The sequence below is a fragment of the Phaseolus vulgaris genome, chromosome 9 (assembly GCF_051622355.1).
Source record: "Phaseolus vulgaris cultivar YP4 chromosome 9, ASM5162235v1, whole genome shotgun sequence".
Classification (NCBI taxonomy): domain Eukaryota; kingdom Viridiplantae; phylum Streptophyta; class Magnoliopsida; order Fabales; family Fabaceae; genus Phaseolus; species Phaseolus vulgaris.
In genome coordinates this window covers 14,024,196-14,044,437 of record NC_143506.1, presented here as the reverse complement: position 1 = coordinate 14,044,437, position 20,242 = coordinate 14,024,196, and the positions used below count along the sequence as shown (strand labels likewise).

The window sequence follows — 20,242 nt, the reverse complement described above, 5'->3', positions numbered from 1 at the left end:
ATTTTTACTCTAAATATCCTTTGTTCTCTGTTTTTCCTTAGGATTTAGTCATCAATATTGGTGGGGTCAGTTGATAAGTTTAATCCTCTCAACTTATTCTACTATATACTGAATTTTTGTTCTGTTTGGATAACTTGCATTAGGCCCGTAAATCTTGAAGCTTATCCAGACTGTGGGAATAAAATTCTAAAAGTTGCTTGGAAAGCAATGGAGGTAAGAGAAGCTAAATTTAACTTTTAATAGCACCCTAAACCCTAAACCCTAGGATAGAAGATCTGAATGCGGAAGAGAGACGTGGTCCCAATATTCAATTTCTCTTGCAGGGATGTTGTGTGTTTATATATATTGGGTTGTTTGTTTATATATTATTTAAATTTGTGGAAATATTCGGTTTTGATGATTTAGTATTAAAGTGTTATTTTTTTACGTCAAATAGACTTTTGAATGATATTGTATGACGAAATGATATGGAATTGAATTCATATATTTGGGATAATGTATGGACTGATGTTCGTTGTGTATTAAGTATTGATGTCGGGATAATGTATGGACTGATGTTTGCTGTGTATTAAGTATTGATGCCTATGTGACAACAGAGATCTCCGAGTTTCACTGATGATCTAAGTCACATAGACTAAGATATTAGGTGGTGAGAAGCTGATGGGGGAGTTCAGGCACACCGTGACATATGAGATGCACAGCTTGGGTTGTATTTAACTTACTCTGATCCTTTCTGTTGGATTCGCTGGTAATTTGATTTTCTCTTTTAATTTAATTTCGTATATTATAAAATTTTATTTTCACTAGCTTACCCTTGTTTTTTGTGTTGTGTTTAAACTGCGATGACTGTACTATGTACACGAGCAGATGACCATACAGGTGCAAGAAAGCCTTAGAGATTTCAGAGTTTTATTTTGAACTATGAATATGTAAATGATTGTATTTCTATAAATCCTAATCATGTATTAGGAATGTTTTGAAAAACTTCAAATTTATATAAAAATACGTAGAACTTGTATTGTAATATTTAGGTGTTATTTTCTGGGTGTTACAACTTATATACATCAAACATTATGAAACATTATGAAGTATAACTAACGTTCCACTTATTCTGATATCTCATAATTTAACAATCAGGTTTCATCACATATGAAAATTATTATAAAAACTTTAAATTAATGAAAGACATAAGTGAATCAAACCACTTAAATCTAATATTTTTTATCAATCTCAAAATTAATTAGTTTATTTACAAAAAGTATGTAAAACTTTGAAATCCATATATCCATAATTTTCGCATATAAGTCATTATGAATACCTAAACAAGAGACCAATCATCTAATATAATCCATCTTTAAAATATTACCTCAAGCACATTACCAGCACATCATATGTCAAGCCTTTATCTGTCTCATCCGTAAAAAAAATGGATCATAATTTAAAATAAACAAGTATAATTAATTCAGTAAAAAATAAAAATTAATTTAAAATCATGTCATTTTAAGTTTATAATCCGATTAAATAAATTTTTTAATATTTTTATAAGTAAACTACCCATACAATTTATTTTGATTTATACTATACTATGAACCATTTTAATATTTAAAACTTTATAAATAAACTAACATATTAAAAGTATTGTAGAGTCTTGGTAAATTTTAATTATATTAAACAAAAATAAAAGTAAATTAGTATATCAACGTTTACATGTATTAAATTAAAAACATTTTTTTTAAAATATTAATTTAACAAAATTAAATTTAATGGATGAGATTTAATGGAGTCCCAATTATAAATGTAATCTGTAACAAATGCGGTTTACAAAATTTAAAACTATTTGAAATATTTAGCTAAAACCTAATTGTATTGATTAAAGCAATTAGACATATGATAGTCAAATATAAAAAAAATGTTAGTAATCTAAATTAATTAATAATTTTAATATTAAATTTGATTAACTAATTTTGTTTTGGAAAATCATTGGTGGAGTTCGAATTGGAAAAGAAAATAATACTACTTTGGTTAAATATATATTTATAATTAAAAAATTATTAACTTATGCAATAATAAAATATATCGCACACAACGTAACATATGATAATTAATAGCTCATTAATTTCGATTCCTAGCCAAATTTCTTTTAAGTTCAAAATACCAGTTAATTATTTTTCTAATAACTATTTGGTAATATCAAGGGAAATATTTTTTAATAAATTTTTACATTCCTTTTTAATATATTATTGGGAATTAACATAAATTTTCTTTCTTTCATTTATTATATAATTATTAGTTACGAATTAGCGATGAATTATCTTTTAGTTAAAGATATTTGAATTTTGGGATGAAAAAGTAGCACATTTGTCAACTTATAGTTAATTGACGAAAAATATTTTTTGTTCTTAAATTTTGAACAACCAACTACTACATATCATTAAATATAAATATAAGTAAAAATAATTAATTATTATATTAATTAAATTAAATATTATTTTATAAACTAAAAAATATTAATATATTAAATTAGTTTATACTATTAATAAAATTTATAAATTAATTTTAAGTTGATATTTAATTTTATTAATAATAAAAACTAATTTAGATATCAATAATTTTTTAGTTTTTATAATAATATCTAATTTAGTCTGTATAGTAATTAGTTACTTTTAGTTTCTAAAATTATTTTTTATTTGATGATTTTCTTATAGTCAATTAGTAAATCTTTTGTGATGTGCGTTATTTTTACTACTAATTGTTTATTAAATGTTATTGGATATTATGTTTTTATATTCTTTATCACATTAAGTGTTTATTAAATGTGATCAAAAGATAAAAAATCAAACAAACTTATATCATGTTTCTTACACTCTTTATTGTATAAAATATTGATTAAATGTGTTCAAACAACAAAAAGACTAAATAGAGATATATCACACCTCTTATCATTCAATCTGTTTCATTAAAAAACTATATTGAGTCAAACCTTAAGGGATAAATAAAAGTGTATGAAAGTTTTAAAGTATATTTAACTTTCGTAAAATCACGAGTTTTGTGTGTTCCATGTTTGAGACATAGACAATCATCAAATGCTTACAAATGATAAGCACATTTTTTAATTACTTCACATACTTGATAAGGCTTGCACACTTGAGAAAAGTTTGTTGATGTTTTTATTTGATTGTGCTCTCATCAATACATAATGGAAAATGTGAAATTTCTATGTCGACATATTTTAATGTAACTTACCTTTTTATTGCTTCTATTTGAAACTAAGTTTTCTCCAAGATTTGATGAACTATGCTGAGGTAGACAACATCTGTGTCAAACACTTGCTATGAAAATATTGTATTTTGTATAATGATTCTCCAATTTTTAGTAGGGACATGACATTTGTTTGATATACTAAGAAGAATGTGATTTCATTGGTTATGGATTCGGGTCTTTTGTGATAAGACCATAACATACTAAGAAGCTCATATATCCACAATCTTTTTGTTTCACTCAATTTTCTCTTAAAGTCTTGTAGAATGATATTGTTACATCTTAAAGTTACCCATAAATGATGCAAAGACTTGTTAATATCTAATTTGGTGCAATATTTATTAACTTGTTCACTTGAAAATTAAGTTTTATTATCTTCAATCAAAATATATAGGACATCTAAACAACATATGATTGATGAATTTCGAAATGAATTATTTAATTTTTTTTTACAAAATTAAGATGAGTGGTTCTACACTTCAATCCATTTAGTAAAGTACTAAATGATGATTCCATGAATTTGAATTGTTGCGTGTAGTTTACAATAAGAGAAGAAACTCAACTCTCCATTTTTTGAATGATCACAAAGTAATTGTAAAATAAAGTGACTTACATGGTGCTACATGACATTGATATCTATTACATTTATTCACAAATTGCATATAGTAGTGAATGAGCATAGACAAAAAAAATAACTAATTCATAATATTTTGCCAGTTATCACTATTTCACCTATGTGGCTCCCACAAACTATTTCTTGTATCTTTGTGATTATTTGATTAACTTGCATTTACAAGAAGAATGAGAAACCACATTTTTATAATTGTCCATTAAAAATAATAAACATTTGTTAACTTTCGTTAATTCTCTACACCCATAACATTAGTACTTATTATCAAGTTCCCACAAACCATTATATATATGGTCCTATTTTTATAGTCATACTGGGTTTAATAGTTTTTCTAAAATTTTCTTACATGATATTAACAATATCATTCTAAAATCTACTTTAGCAAAGTGAATTATAATCTTACCTCTTTCTTTCTCAAAATATAGTAATTATATTTATCACTGATTATTTTCTCATATAAAGAGGTAAGCATATTTTTGTTTTCCATATTTTCCTAGATACTCTTATGGAATCTTCATAGCATGACTCATATATAAAGTCATAAGTTTAAGACTAGCATCTTATAAAATCCTTGCAAGGAAGTATGCACATGATAATAAGTTTAAGGTTCTGGGCTATAAAAATAAAAAAATTACTTTTTGACAAAATCTTTATTTTTAGCTTTTGGGCATCTGATGTGCCTATTCCTCTTTTCAGTTTAAGTTTGATTCTTTCTTTCTACACCCCCATACCTTCTTCTTGTGTCACCTCATACATAATCCGAAAGATGTTTTTGGATCTGGAAGTGTTTTTTAGATTTGTAAAATCCAGAACTCTTTTTTGGATTTGAAATAAGCCTATGAATTATATAATCCGGATTACATAATCCGAAAGTCAATCTTATATTTAGAAAAGACTTTCGATTATGTAATCCGGAAGCTAATCACATATCTAAAAAAAAAACTTCTGGATTACATAATCCGGAAGTTAATCTTATGTATAGAAAAGACTTCTTGATTACATAATTTAGAAGCTAATTCTGGATTAGAAAAAGACTTCTGGATTATGTAATTCGAAATATTAAAAAAGCGTATTTTTGGAATAAAAAAAAATTATGGGGATGGCACAAGAAAGTATGGAGGTGCAGGAAGAAGCCGCCTTAAGTTTTAGTTTTCTGTTTAGTTTCTGTTGCTGTGTTTTCTTTTTGCACCGCCTATGTATTTATGTCCCTCTTTGGGCTTTTTGTGTTACATGTTTTTTATAATACATTTTCAGTTTCTTATCTTCCCAGGAATGCTTTCTTCTCTCTTGTTCTGTTCCACTTCAATATTCAAGCCTTTTCTCATTGCTTATGCAGATGCACAGTTGCACAAAGCCTTGTTTAATTTTTTCTGATACATTTTAAAATAAAGGCAACTTTTATTTCATAGAAATATTTTAGATTGAAGTATAAATTATATATCAATAAACGAGATCTTATAAAAATCTTGTATTAGAAGAAAAAGTACTTATGAAATCTTAAAAATAATATGATATAATGAGGAAAAAAAACAAATAAAAGCATATGCTATGATCTATGCAATTAAGATATTCTTTTATGTATTGATAGTCCCACATCATTAATAAAAAATGTAATTATATATGAAATAGAATTTTCTCTCTTTTCACATTTTTGTCATAATAAATAATATAGAGTGTCCCTTATAATTAAACTTAGATTTAATTTTTCAACTTATTTTTTTTTTCTCAAATTAAACAACGCAAAACACGTGGGGTAAGTGGATCAAATGATTTACGCGTGAATTAGAAAGAAAAAACACCTCTTTAACAGTACATCTTTTGCATCTTAATCATTATATAACTGATACTGTTTTCATAAAAGTAATTAACGGTACAATTTCTTTGTCAAAATAAAATGTCTTTTTTTAAAATTTGTATAAACTTTTTTTTTATTAATAAAACACAATGTGAGAAAACAGAAACGAGACAATTTTACAACTTCTAAATCTAGCAAACAACGAAATAACATCATTCATTTAACATGTAGTATAAGTTCAACAAATTAACAATTTTTCACAGACTATAAATATCCTGATATTATTTTTAGAAATTAATTTTAAATTTAATTTAATTTTATAAAATTAACTTATAAGGTTAAATTTACCTTATTTATATAATAAAAATATCTTTGTATATTTAATTGATATGCGATTTAACAAGATTACTTTAAAAAAAAACATACAAATATTTTAAATATAAAAATAGTAATAAATATGAAAAAATTATTTAAAATAATTATCTATTTATAGTTCTTCTTGTCTATAATGTTAGGGCTATATTAAAATAGTCTATATTTATGAGATATAAATAGATGTTTATAATAATAATTAATTGTTTAAAAACTACTTAAATGATATGCTATTGACTTTTATCTGACTTTAATTGTGATATATGAAAATCAAGATAATTATACATAACAATAATTTATTTAAAACAATTAACGAGGATTTAAAATATTTTAATCCGAATTATCTTATAGAAAATAAATATGAACCTTTAACAATGATCGTTTCATGTCTAACCTAACCTAGATATTTAGAAAAATCATAAACTTAGATCTTGTTATGAACATATTTTGTGTCCGAACCAAAATATTGCTAACCTCGTATAGTAATTATTATATTCCTGTGTCCGTCAGAAAGATGTGTAACCGCATTATCCAAGTTTAACTTTAAGCGATGCATGGAAGACTTATTTTGACGCAGTCGTTTCACGTTGTAATTAAGTTATTTATATAATGAAATAATATAAATTATTAAATAATAAGCAGGGACAGTGACAGATGAAGTGTGAAACATTTTCCTTTAAATATATAGTTGTAAAGGTGGAGAAAGAGGTGCTCCATCAGAGAACATGCCTTCCTTGCCATTATCGCTATTGCTGCTATTCCTCATTCAAGCATGCCCAGTGAGGCCACAAGGCTACGATAGGAACATATTCGTATTAGCGGGTCAAAGCAACATGGCGGGTCGAGGCGGCGTAGTCAACCACACGGCCACGGGGGTCACCACATGGGACGCCGTCGTTCCACCACAGTCCCGGCCCAACCCCTCCATTTGGAAGCTCGACGCGCATCTCACGTGGGTGGAGGCGCGTGAGCCGCTCCACGCGGACATCGATTATAAGAAGACGAACGGGGTGGGTCCAGGAATGGCATTCGCGAACGCGGTGTTGGAAAAACACCCAGAATTGGGTGTAATCGGGTTGGTCCCCTGCGCGATTGGTGGCACCGTCATAAGCGAGTGGGAACGAGGAAGAGAGCTTTACAGTGAGATGATAAAGCGTGGGAAGGCGTCGGTGCGTGACGGCGGCGTCATTCGTGCCTTGCTTTGGTACCAGGGGGAAACCGATACGGTGAATCTACAGGATGCACAATTGTACGAACGAAGACTCCACAAGTTTTTCTTGGATGTTCGTGACGATCTACAGTCTCCGTTGCTTCCTATTATCCAGGTTTTCTTTTCCGATTATTTCTTCAAATCAAACCATTATTTTCCTCCGTCGCATATTCATTAAATTCTGGTAGATTTGTTTTACTTTCGCCTTCTGTTAGTTGATTACATGCTTTCAAGACAAAGTAGTTGCTGCTCTATATATTTTTTCATCACCTCATTTAATTCGGAGTGAAGCAACATCCACCAGCGTTTACGTATGTCGGAACAAATAGAAAAAAACTGAAATGGCCTTACATAATATTATTATATCTTTAGCTACAGACTGGGATAGAGGAATCTTCCTTTTTTAGGTAACTCTCAATACCAACTATATGCTGTATTAGATTTCAAATCTTGGATATCCCATATATAATAAAATCATTTTAATTAATATTTTTTTTTATTATCTTCCTTCTTTATAAAAAGTTCTATAAATATTGATATTTAATTATAGTATCTGTGTTATCATTTTACATCGTTTAACAACTCTTTGTAATATAGATTTAGAAATCTAATATTTTCAAGTATTTTAGTAGCTCAAATAATTTGGACTATAAATTGTTAGGCATGAGATGACTTTAGACATAAGATGGGTATAGGTGAAGCAAGTAAAGTGGAGTTTGGGGTCGTTGTAAGGGGAAAATATAGGCATTCTGCATGAATGATGTGGACTTACTCCAACCAAGATGACCACTCAACTAATCCCATTTACTAACCAAAATTTTGGTCTTTTTTTTTTTAATCTTTAGGACCATTTTTTAATGTCAAACCTATAACTAAAATAAATTTCAAGAATATCATAATTTATATAGACAAACATAAATTTAATTCTTGCCATCTTTTAAAGTACGAACTTTACTTTGAAAAAACATCATTTACTTGGACTGTGTTCAACGATTGATAGAGGGAAGATATATGTTTTCCCTTTAGGTCTTAAGCAATCGTAGAACATCCGTGAAATGCACAATTTCGTAAATTTTAATTTTTTGCACCTTTAGAACATGATTTTTTGCACCGTTTGAGCATTTTTTTTTTCTTTCTTTTTATACCAAATTACATGACATAGACTCCTTGCTGTTTACAGGAGTTTTACACCTATAATTATGTTCTTTAAAACACTAATTCATACTAATTTTTAAAACAACATATTACATCGATTTTTAATTTTATTTAAAAGCATTATGTTATGTATTTTGTATGAAGGTTACTCTAAACATTAAAAAAGAAAAAATATTGTGTGACCAAATTCCAAAAACAACATGTTAATGTGCTTGTTCTTCTTTTTTATGTTTGGTCCAAATTTTGTAGGTAGCTTTGGCATCTGGATCGGGCCCTTACATAGAGATAGTGAGGCAAGCCCAACTGGGCACTGACCTCCTCAACCTGAGGACTGTGGACGCTCATGGTTTGCCTCTTCAGCCCGATGGGCTACACCTCTCGACTCCGGCCCAGGCCCATCTCGGGCAAATGATGGCTAATGCATTCCTTCAGTTCGTACCCTCTACAAACATAAATTACAATCTGAGCCCAATTCGTAACGAGGCCATAAGGCTTTACAATTTTGCCTTTTCTGTTTACATGCTCCCCTTCTTCATAACACTTCTCGCAATTATTTACAAATCTTTCCTATAGCAGCATTCTTTAATCATTACCATTTTCACCCATAATAGTTATAACACAATCATGTAATTAGACTTCAAAGTCTGCAAAAAACAAAAAAAACAAACAATTGAGCAGTGTATGAATCATTTAAATTCAAATTAAAGTATGAGTTCTTACTTTAATCTAAAAAATTGCTGTTACTATTATGATAAATCATCTATCGTATAACCCAATTATTCTCTAAATCAATACAATCTCAGTATTGCAACATCCATAATATCAAAGATTTAAGCACGGAGTACATTGAATCCATTGGTGCTTGTGAAGAGATAAAGTATTTATATTTTTATATTTCCGTGTCTTAATTTTATGTGAGATCTTAATAAGACTACTACATAGTCTTTTATTATGTTAAAATAAAATGGACGCCTCTGTCTATGCCCACAAAATCTTACACACCAACCTATAACAATACAAAAACAATGAAAGAAATATTTGTTTTTGTTACGATTGAGTTATTATGGATGGTGTACTGCTAGGCCCTTAATCCAAAAGTTACACCGAAAAATATATATATATATATATATATATATATATATATAAAAAGTTAGATATCATATATATATATAAAATAAATATGGCAAGGTCCAGTGTGATAAAGTCCAAATTAATAGGTGTGTATTTAAAAATATATTGGGTACAAAAAGAAATGTCCAAATAGGTTATGAGCCCAATAAGAAAACACTATAAATAGGACATCAATCTAAGAGGTAAGTAGAGTGATTTTTATCTGATAATTATATAAAACTGATGACTTTGACATCGGAGCGTCTTGCAGGTGCACACACCCAACCGTGAGAGGAGACCGAGAGAAGAAGCCAAAGGTTCAGTTGATCCAGTCCAGTTTAGGAAGTTTGTCAATCTTAGATTCAACATGAAGCAGGAGTGAAGAGCCCAATCCGAAAGTCCAATCTAAAAGCCCAATCCAAAAAATCAACACATTCTAATTGAAGAGAAAGTTTCTTGACCCTTTGCCGGAAGAAATGGTTATGCAGACTCATGATTACTATATTGATAGAGTTTGTTAAGAGTTGTGAGGCTTATTTACAAATCCAAAAACACATGAAGTATAAATTCAGAATAGGAAAGTTTGGATTAGTGTAGTTACATATTTTAGGGTTTAGGGGTTTTTACTTATTTGTATGCTAAAATTTCAATTCAAAATATACTAAAAAATGTCCAACAACATCAATTTTATAAAAACACAAACTAATAGTTATTGCAGTAAGATACCATCAAACCTTTGATATCAACTCAAAATTTAAAATGTAATTAAGAAAGTATATCCACTGATTTATTCTTAAAATAAGAAAAAAACTGAAGTGAAATAGGTTGATATAAAAATTGTAGTATATGGGGCAGTTGAGTGGTGACGAAAGAAGAAGAAATCCCCACTGTCTCTGAAGCGATAACTATAAAAGGGAAAAGTGGGCAAACAGCAACACGCCATAAACGGTCCAACATATTATATATTCATACATTTTGAATTTCAAACTAAATTTCAAGAATTATGTGAAATCAAATATAGACAGCTGGAGCATGAATCAATATTAACAAAAACAAGTATTTTGTGAGCAGTATCCAAGTTTAGCTTTAGACGTTATGAAATCAGGATAAACATCATATTTTCTTATCTTTATATTATTTTATAAAATTTGGTTTTAGTAAATACTTAATTTGAAACATTAGATAATGCCGCTGCAAATTTATACTAATTTAATATTTGAGATAAAACACGTTAAGCCTATGAAATTCAATTATATTTGGTTTAAAAGTATATTTTGTGATTCAAAAAATATATATAATCAGTTAAAATTCAGTTATATATATAAACAATATAACTTTATTTCAGTTAAAATTCATCATTCGAGCCTATTTTTTTTAAGAAAATTTCAATAACTCATAATTAACGAATCACGATTTTCTCTTGAAAATGATATAGGATTAGAAGATTTTTAAACTTAACAATTTAGTTCAACCCCATAAAATAACTTCATGGGGTGAGATTTGCACGGGATCTCCAACACATCCCCTCATGCCAAGAGTGACAACTCGTGTGTGAGACAACATATTATGGGTGGTCCGTAGCGGTCTGATAAGACCAACAAACACTAGTCAGGATAGACTCAAAATGGCTCTAATACTATATTACAAAGTGAACTTTAAACCTAACTCAACCTCATAAAACCGACTCATGAAGTGAGGTTCGCACTAAGTTATATACAATTAAATATTCTTATCTCTAGTCGATGTGGGATCTCCAACAATTCTAAATGTTGTTACTATATCTCTTTAGTTCTACTTAGAGGAGATAGAAAAAATGTAATATATCAATAGATATAATACTACACTACAAAAAAAATTGTTTTTAACGGGAGTTATATTTGGTGTTTCCGACGGTTTTAACCCCTACTAAATGCGTTACCCTCAGTTTTTTTTCCCTAAAAGATGCAGCGTCGTTAATGGATTACCGGTAGTTTTGAGTAATCCCTGACAGATCAATTATTTTCCGGCAGTTCTGTGAACCCCCGTTACCAAGGGTTTTGTAAACCCCCCGTTATTACCAGAGGTTTTGCAAATTCCCGTTATTACCAGGGGTTTTGCAAACCCCCGTTAAATTTATTTTTTATTTTTTTAAATGGGTTTTGTTTTTTAATAGGTTTTTTTTAATATATATAAATTCAAAAACAACTGAAAAATATAAAAGACAAATATTTTAAGATTTAGAAAATTTAATTAACTCAAAATTTTATATATTTTGTTCTTAGAACCTAAACAAGTTTCCTAATGACACATATATTATCATTTTAATTTAAATATATAGAAATTATAAAACATATAATAAACTATTTACTTTTAAAAAAAAAATACTTAATCATTGTTTTGGATTACAATGAAAAAGACAATATTTTGGGTTCAAGTCCAACCTAACTTTATTATTATTATAAAAACTTATTATTAAAACTCCAAACCGTCTTGAAATTGCACTCAACTTCAAAATCTTCTATTATAAGATATGAACTCCTCTGAAAGGTAAATTTATTAATTTTATTAATTTAAAAAATAAAATAAAAACATTTATTAATTTGCCACTAGAAACATAACAACAATACATTAAAACTTACAAAATATTAATGTCATACACATTCTTTTAAATACAGATAAAATTTACTAAATAAACTAATGTATAAGAAAAAAGATAATAATTAATACTAATTAGGATAAGCATGCGTTAAGACTAGAGGACACAACATCCAAATTTGGTTCCCTCGTAAGACAATAACACTAACTTAAAATACAACACTAAAATGAAATATTGACACTAATAAACAGAGAAAAAAAAAATGGCATCCATCCTCTTAAGATCAAGATAACTAGAGAAAAACACATACGCTAGAATTTAAAAACATGCAAAACCCTCGTCCTTTGAAACTCAATCATTGTCCACCTGCCAAAAAAAAAGAAGCATTGACTTATTTGAATTAATAAATGCTATCTTTGGACAATAGGTGCTATATCCATATCAATGAGTAACAAGATCAAACAACAGTTAAAACATTCTTTATTATTTTATATATCATACTCTTACTCCGGGAAAAATCAAATATTACATGCAATTAACAAAAATGGGTCCAGTCTCATTCTATAGACAATTAAACAAAAAGCACACAATTTATAATTTGTCAATATCTCAATTTAATCGTATAATAATATATTGTAAATAATATAATAATTAAAATAAATAAGACATAAGTTTATTTTCTATCATTATCAATATTTTATTTAATAAAATATTAAGAAAATCCTATCTCAAATAAAAATAAAAATTAAAAATACTTAGTTGAAGTGTTCAAACTTTCAGTTTTTCTTTTCCTCATTCAATTTCCAATGCTTGTGAAGGTTTTTTTTTAATTTAAAAACCATTTATTTAGATAAACGAATATTAGTGTGCAATTACTTAACTTGAAAGAAAAAATAAATTCGTTATTTTAGTGGTTTAATTGAACAGATTCTCTTTCAATATAAGAAATCCAAAGGAATGTGTCCCAATTTTAGTGAGTCGACGATTAGAACGGTCGAGACCAATATTAAAAGCAATAATAAGTTTACCTAAAAAAAATCCATTAGTATTGCTCAAATAAATAAACAACCCTCTAACAAAAAGCAAAAATTAAAAATAAAATAATATATATATGTAAAAGAGAATTAATGTAAAGGTGAGATGAATAGAGTTGATGTTTCACATATGGTTCCAACTTCTAAATTACCTTGCAGCTACTTCCTGCAAGAATCAGAAACCATTCACGGGGTAAACAATTTGCACTGCATCATTCACGCAATCTTCTAATCCTAACCTGTGCAATAATGATCCAATAAGGTGGAAGATAAATACTAGGTTTATAACTACAAGGTGATGGAGCGTGTCACAACACAGTTGAAGGCATTGTTATTCGTCAGGAAAAACTACCTACATATCTCAATGTTGTAGTAATACCAAATCCAATGGTTTTTACTTACAACTGCTATATTTGGTTCTTTGCTGAAAAAAAAAACTGCTATATTTGGTGGGAGGAAGCACCCTTTCCAAGGTTCCAAGGCTCACCCTTTCAAGTTTCACACTTAATTAGAAGAGCTCAACCAATTGAAGACCTTTTGTATGAATCATTTCAAGTATCTCGCTAAACGTTGATGCTTAACAGTAAGTTCCCTGGAGTCAACCATTTCAACATGAAGTTTTCAACTTTTATTTTCATATAGAATTTTAGCTATAGCAAAGAACGTGTGAATATGCATGTGTGTACATGTGCACATGTTGTGTGTGAGAGAGAGGGAGGGGAGAGAAACTGAAAAATAGATTTTGAGAGAGAGAGAATTATGTGCTTACTTCAAGTCAAGAAACTCTGTAGTTGCCCTTGCCACCAAGAACACCAGAGTTGGTCTCATCCTCTTCCCACCAGCACTAAAAATCTGTTCAGCTGCAGACAATAAAACTGGATTTTCTGCTCCTACAATCCATCAAAGCATCTTTATCAGAGACATTAAAAGTTAGCTATCAAACGATCACCATTTGCAAGCAAAAGAAGCTAGATGAAAGAAGGTTCAACAGGGAATGAGAATGATAAAGACTTCGCACAAATTGACTGGATAAACATTCTTACACAACACAAAATCTAATGAGTAGTAACTTATGCTACAATACAATCAATTTAGAATGGTCTTAAAAAATTATCTCAATAAATAAATCAATAAAATTGAATACCATTAATCCCAAAACATTGCAATTTGTAAATTGGTATCTAGATACAAAGAAACATGTAAATACCAAACAAAGCCAAACTAATGAATTCAATAAAGGTAACAAGAACAAAATCCCAGAACAGTTAAAGAACTTCATTCAAGCTTATGCCCCTTGTTTCCTTCTTTTAAAAATTCTACACTTTTTTGGTCTGCTAAAGCCACTCTCACTCACAGTCTATAGAACAACAACACAAGACTTCATGAGACAGACAGTAACAATCATAAATCTTTCATACTAGATAAAACACCAGAAAGCATCCATCCCAAAAGCATTACTTACCAACTGAAGATATTTATTGAGAGTTAGCAAATCATTAGCAACGACTTCAAAGAACCTAGCTGGGGAAATGGGGGATTCTGAATAACCCTTCAAGTTCAATCCATTGGTTGGTAAGGCTTTCAATTGCTTGAGTTCCCCTATTCAAAAACCAAAAGTTTCAATGTCTAGTTCCACAACTATAACTAACACCTATAGTCATAAATAGTCACAAAAGAAGACATAGTATTTTCAATTACTTAATTAGATAAAGAAAGGTAGGAAAAGCTTTTCCATTAGTGAAATGAAAAGAATACCTAATATAAAATCTACACCTTGATGTGCTAGATTTGCAAACTTGGAATCATCAACCTACAATGCTAATCGTTTAAAGATAACCAAAATCCAAAAAACTATATAATCCAATTTCATGCATTATTCAAATGTTGAATATATCATTTCCAAAAAAAACTACTAAACAAATTGTTCTACTTCATCCTCCTTGATTTAACCTGCCGTTTTAGTTTCAAATTAGAGAACAAATTTAGTACAATTCCTTATACTTAACATCAAAATTCCCAAATATTAGACATGTCAACTATTTGAGAAAAAACCGTTCCAATTACAAAATTATGAAACACACAAATCATCTGCGTGAGTCTAACACTCACTTATTTATAACTATAAATGTTGTTAATACGTACCTAAACAAAGCAGATAATAAGACGACTATGATTATACCTTGTTTCAGAAATTGGCCTCGAAGGACATCGCTGAATCTACTATCACAACCAGTTTCTTGTGCTTAGGTTTACTTCTTCGATTTTGTCGAAGAAATAGCATTTGCAAGCAATAATCTTTGGGAATAGATTGCAGTGCGAAACATCTACAGAAACTCAGAATCAATCCATCATTTCGCGTGAATGTGAGTTTATATGTGAGAGAAATGAGAACGAACCTTCAGCGTCCTTCAGATAATCTCTGAGACTCAAGATTTATTGTTTTCTTTCCGTGGCCTGAGAATCCGAAGGTGAAATAAAAGTGAATATTCAAAGGCGATGGATTGGGATTTAACGAAGGAAGTGTATAACCTTTCGTCATCGGAGAATAGCGTTGCGAAGGAGGTAGTGCATTGTACTCGTTTGCTTTTTTCAAAATCTTTGATTTGAGAAAAGAATCAAGAGACGAACTTGAGAGAGTTTCCTAGAGATGGTACTGAATCCGTGAAACGCTCTGCCTCTGAATCTGTTAAAAGCTTGGTGACTCCCAAACTCAATGTTTAAAAAATGCGAAAAATTAAAATAGAGTAGGAAATTAATAAAATTTGTTGCAATTTTTTAAAACTGCCAATACTTTTCAGGGGTTTAGAAAACCTCTCTTAAAAATAAGATTTTTTGTAGTGCTATTACGTGTCCTGTATATAATAAGATCAATATATATTTTCTCATGTCTTAAATATAAGTGGAAAAAAAAACTCTGACTAATTAAAATATTTAATTAACATAATTTAGTTGTATTAGGTTATTTAAAATAAATATATTCTTGAACCAAAGTTCTTTAAAACTTGATATCAAGAATAAAAATAATACTTAAAAATAGAATGATGTGAAAATAATGATATAATTGCTGCCTGCCTGTAACTCCTTTGATACAAGATATTTATCATAAAACTAATTATTAATTTTCACATTAACATGAATTCATAATTTAAACTTATTGTATTTATAACCAAATAAGTAATTTATGGAACCAAATAAAAATAATTAAGGCAGTAAATTTTATTGAGAGAGTCTTCTGATAAAAGTACTGGTCAAAGAATTAAAAAAATATTTGTTTAAATAAATTTAGGGACGACATTAAAAGTTATGGAGAATGCATTATTATGTATCATTAATATTTTCTTTTAATTATTGAATTAGTGACCCGAGAGTTGGTTAATATTACCTAATTAGCTCTTTTAAAAATTACAGTTTATTTAAAACTATACATAAAACTAAATGATTTTAAGTAATAATATTTGATAACAACGCATTTCTTTCCCACCACTAGACTGATAAATACATTCACTTGCACATAAAATATGAGTGGCCATTCCATTAACAAATTAAGAATATAAAAGATAATTTACAATTAATGCATCCAAAATTTATTTCATGTTCTTTGAAATTGTGAATAAACAAAATGACTAATTTATTATGTATAGAAAGATCAATGGCGTATTCATGATTTTTTAAAATATATCTTTGAACTTTTAATATATTTGGTTTCCTTCCATTCATACTTATTTTCTCACTCTACAACAGTAATAGAAAATATTGATTACTTTAACAATGAGACCAAGACAATAATATACTTTTTTATTATAAAAAAACAATAATTTTTTATGACCTTGTTACGCATTAATTCATAATTGTATTTTTATAGGCACGTGTATTTTTATAAATACTGCCGATTTGATTGATTTTGTATTACAGAAGTACTGTATTCTAATACAAACACAACTATTTGGGATGAAAATATGGGATATCCAACGACTTTTGGAAGCAGTACAACAATGTGAACTCTCTTTAAAAATTGTGAGTTTAAGAGAAACTTTTTTGACAATGATATTAATTTTATACACGTTTTTTTTAATTTTGTATATTTGGTTAGAGGTTGATTTTGTTGAAACTTCTTTTTGTAATAGAGTTGGAATACTCTCAAATATTTTATATTATTTTATTATTATTATTTGCCAATAAAAATGAATGACTGCCTACACTGTTATTTAAGTCATTTCTTACCTTAAGATAAACATGTAATTTAATTCATAATCATTATAATTTACACCTGCAGATAAAATACACCTAAAAAACCTAATCCTTAGAGGTTTTAAATTGACAAATATTCTTAATTTTGAATGAAATGTTAATTTTGATCTTCGTTGATATGTTGTTAAACTAATTTTTATTTGGCTGGTTTGTAATCACTGACAGGAACAACACCAAATTAGCAGGTTGTTTGTTGGATATGTGAACAAAAAATGAACCACGTAGTTTTGGAAACATCTATTATTTGGCATCTCTGTCACACCCAAAAGAAATACGAAAGAGCTAATTATAATTTCTAACAGTAATAGAACCAGAAGATTCATTTAAAAAGGAAGAAAAACAAAATGAAAAAAAGAAAGAGTGCACTGAGAATCCCAACTGCAGAATCCCTAAAGATTTATTTAGTATTTTCTTCTAGTCCCAGATTCCAACCTCCATGAATCCATCCTCGGTGGCGCAGCCCCTGAACATGGCGTTACAGTTGAAGCCATAAGCAACCTCACCAGTATTTGAGACAGCTATCAGCCCTGCCTTCCCTTCATCCAGGCGGTGGTTGATCACAAAGTCCACAGCCTCCTGCAGTTGCAGTCCCTTGTATTCCATCACTGCTGCCACCTCACGCGCCAGCGTGCCACGTATGATAGCCTCCCCTTCGCCCGTGCACGAAACCCCACACACTCCACACGCGTAAGTCCCTGCTCCTATCAGAGGTGAGTCACCGATCCTTCCACTCATCTTGTTCATCAAACCCCCTGTCGACGTCGCAGCCGCACACCTCCCCTCCTTGTCCACCACCACGCACCCCACCGTCTCCGGCGCGTACACGCTTATTGGCAGTCCATTCATCTGCAGCGGACTCTCAGCACCCGCACCGCAACTGTCGTATCCAACCGTTGGAATCCGATAATCAAACTGCATCGTAAACCAAACAAAAAAGATTCCTTAATTTATTCTTTTTTTTATTAACTCAACAAAAAATGTGTTCGTACCAGGATTGTGTTTGCCTCCTTTGCTAGTTTCAGCATCCCGACATTTTCAGGAGTGACGAAATATTCGTTCTCCACCACATCCGCACCCTGATAACCAGCCAACAGTTTTTTATTATTATATTACAATATATAAATTTGTGCCGAAATAACATGAACATGTGTGATAAACGACAGTGTGATGACGACGTGGCGCCAGTGAGGCTGTGACAGTTTCTTATCCAGTATGCGGAAGAAAAAAGGAACCACATGAATAGTAGAACCTGTTGTCTGGCGAATTCTTCAGCGCCGTTAAAGGCGAGGTAGGAATGTGGAGACTTCTCCATGACAAGGCGAGCGAGTGAGACGGGGTTTTTGACGGTGGTGAGGCCCGAAACGGCGCCGCATCGTCTATTGGAACCGTCCATGATGCTTGCCTCCATTTCCACTGTTCCCTTTTCAGTCAGGGCGGATCCTCGACCCGAGTTAAACAGGGGATCCGTTTCCAGTTCCCGTACCTGCACCCACAATACCAAATCACGCCACCGCCACTAAATAAACACCAATTCACAGAATAAATAAATAATCTCCAATTTTAGGCAATAAATATATTTATCATTATCAAGGTTTTGATATACAGTGTTCCGAGGAGCAACTTTGATTGAAAATTAAGATTCTAGACACTGCACACTATGATAGTGGCCGCGATCGCTACGACATTTCTCGAATTGATTGTTATTGCTTTTCATTCCATGGGTTCTGTATTTCTCGCCTCCAGTTAAAGAGTGCATGCATGGAGAACTAGCCATGCAGGAACTCGCCGGAAAACCATTTCTGTAAAATTAAAATCTTTCGGCGTTTTGTACAGATTTAAATGCAAAATTGGTCTGAGAATCGCGAGAGAACGCCATAGCACGAATGGGTGTAGATTCGTTTTGAAAGTGATAAGGGGAAAGAAAAGGACATGCAAGAGGGAGGGAGAGAGAGAAGAATTACGCACGACAAGTTCGACGACGTCGAGGGCGGAAGCATTGGAACGAAGGGAAGAGATGCCAAGATTGAGGCAACGAGTAAGGAGTTGTTTGGCTTGCTCCTGACGCTGTGGTGGGAGATTAGGATCCACACCAGCGCCACCATGAACCGCTATAGCCCAACCGCCCATTATTATTCTCTTTATTTCTATCTGCTCTGCTTTGCACCTGTTTATTGTTTTGTGTTGTGTGTGGACTTTGAAGAAGCTGGTTGGTGTTTTTATAGGCAAATTCGGACTTGAAAGTGTTGATGTGGTAGGGTTGATGGAGGGGAACCGGTACGCGGTCGTTTCGGGTGCATGAAACTTGTCCCTGACTGGGACAACTCAGATTCCTTATCAACTACGCAGGAAGGAAAGAAGGGTTGGTGCTTATTCCGAACTTGCCCCTTTCCCAGAATAAGTCAAATTTCTGTGTCCAACGCTGCTCTCTTCTGTCCCTGTTTTCCTCTCTCACAATTCTGATAAGGGAGGGGTCGTAATTCAACTTACTCTATTCATGCTTTAAATTAAACATTATTTATTTAATACAACCCACTTCAATTATCCTTTATTATTTTAAATAAATTTATATTGAATAAATGACATTTTAGAGATAGCTAGTTTCGTTAAATCAAGTAAAATTAATTTAGATTTATTTATATTTTGAGACTAACACTAAAGTCATTTTTTCTTATATTCCAAACTGAATAAACTATCTTGTATGATAAATTAAGATATATGATAAATTAATTGATTTTATTACTGAAAGTTATGCAATCAAATATACATTACAGTTTTCCACTCATATATTCATTAATCAATATTTTCGTTTTTATAATTTGTAACAAACTATCTATAATGACTATATATTTTTTTT

General features: G+C 30.4%; 2 protein-coding genes and 1 long non-coding RNA gene across 14 annotated transcripts; 1 reads left to right on the top strand and 2 right to left on the bottom strand.

The window, feature by feature from the left end:
- The first annotated feature begins 6,746 nt into the window (after positions 1–6,746).
- Positions 6,747–9,155, top strand: LOC137821928 (putative carbohydrate esterase At4g34215). The gene is made up of 2 exons (XM_068626736.2): positions 6,747–7,381; positions 8,671–9,155. The coding sequence occupies exons 1-2, from the start codon at positions 6,782–6,784 to the stop codon at positions 8,992–8,994; spliced, it is 924 nt and encodes a 307-aa protein (XP_068482837.1). The 5' UTR covers positions 6,747–6,781; the 3' UTR covers positions 8,995–9,155.
- A 3,050-nt stretch (positions 9,156–12,205) lies between these two features.
- On the bottom strand, positions 12,206–15,867 carry LOC137822804 (uncharacterized). 12 transcript variants are annotated; one of them, XR_016515316.1, is made up of 7 exons: positions 15,537–15,867; positions 15,320–15,464; positions 14,603–14,739; positions 13,910–14,030; positions 13,543–13,732; positions 13,293–13,379; positions 12,242–12,472 (listed from the first exon to the last, which is right to left on the bottom strand). It is a non-coding gene; the product is annotated as an uncharacterized LOC137822804 (long non-coding RNA). The 12 variants fall into 12 exon arrangements; XR_011082983.2 differs by lacking the exons at positions 13,293–13,379; positions 13,543–13,732 and having other exon boundaries at positions 12,206–12,472; positions 15,537–15,594; positions 15,670–15,866; XR_016515313.1 differs by having other exon boundaries at positions 12,241–12,472; positions 13,293–13,732.
- Positions 15,868–17,613: 1,746 nt separating this feature from the next.
- LOC137821333 (putative isoaspartyl peptidase/L-asparaginase 2) lies at positions 17,614–19,878 on the bottom strand. The gene is made up of 4 exons (XM_068625880.2): positions 19,354–19,878; positions 18,638–18,871; positions 18,378–18,464; positions 17,614–18,300 (listed from the first exon to the last, which is right to left on the bottom strand). The coding sequence occupies exons 1-4, from the start codon at positions 19,513–19,515 to the stop codon at positions 17,803–17,805; spliced, it is 981 nt and encodes a 326-aa protein (XP_068481981.2). The 5' UTR covers positions 19,516–19,878; the 3' UTR covers positions 17,614–17,802.
- Between the last annotated feature and the right edge of the window lie 364 nt (positions 19,879–20,242).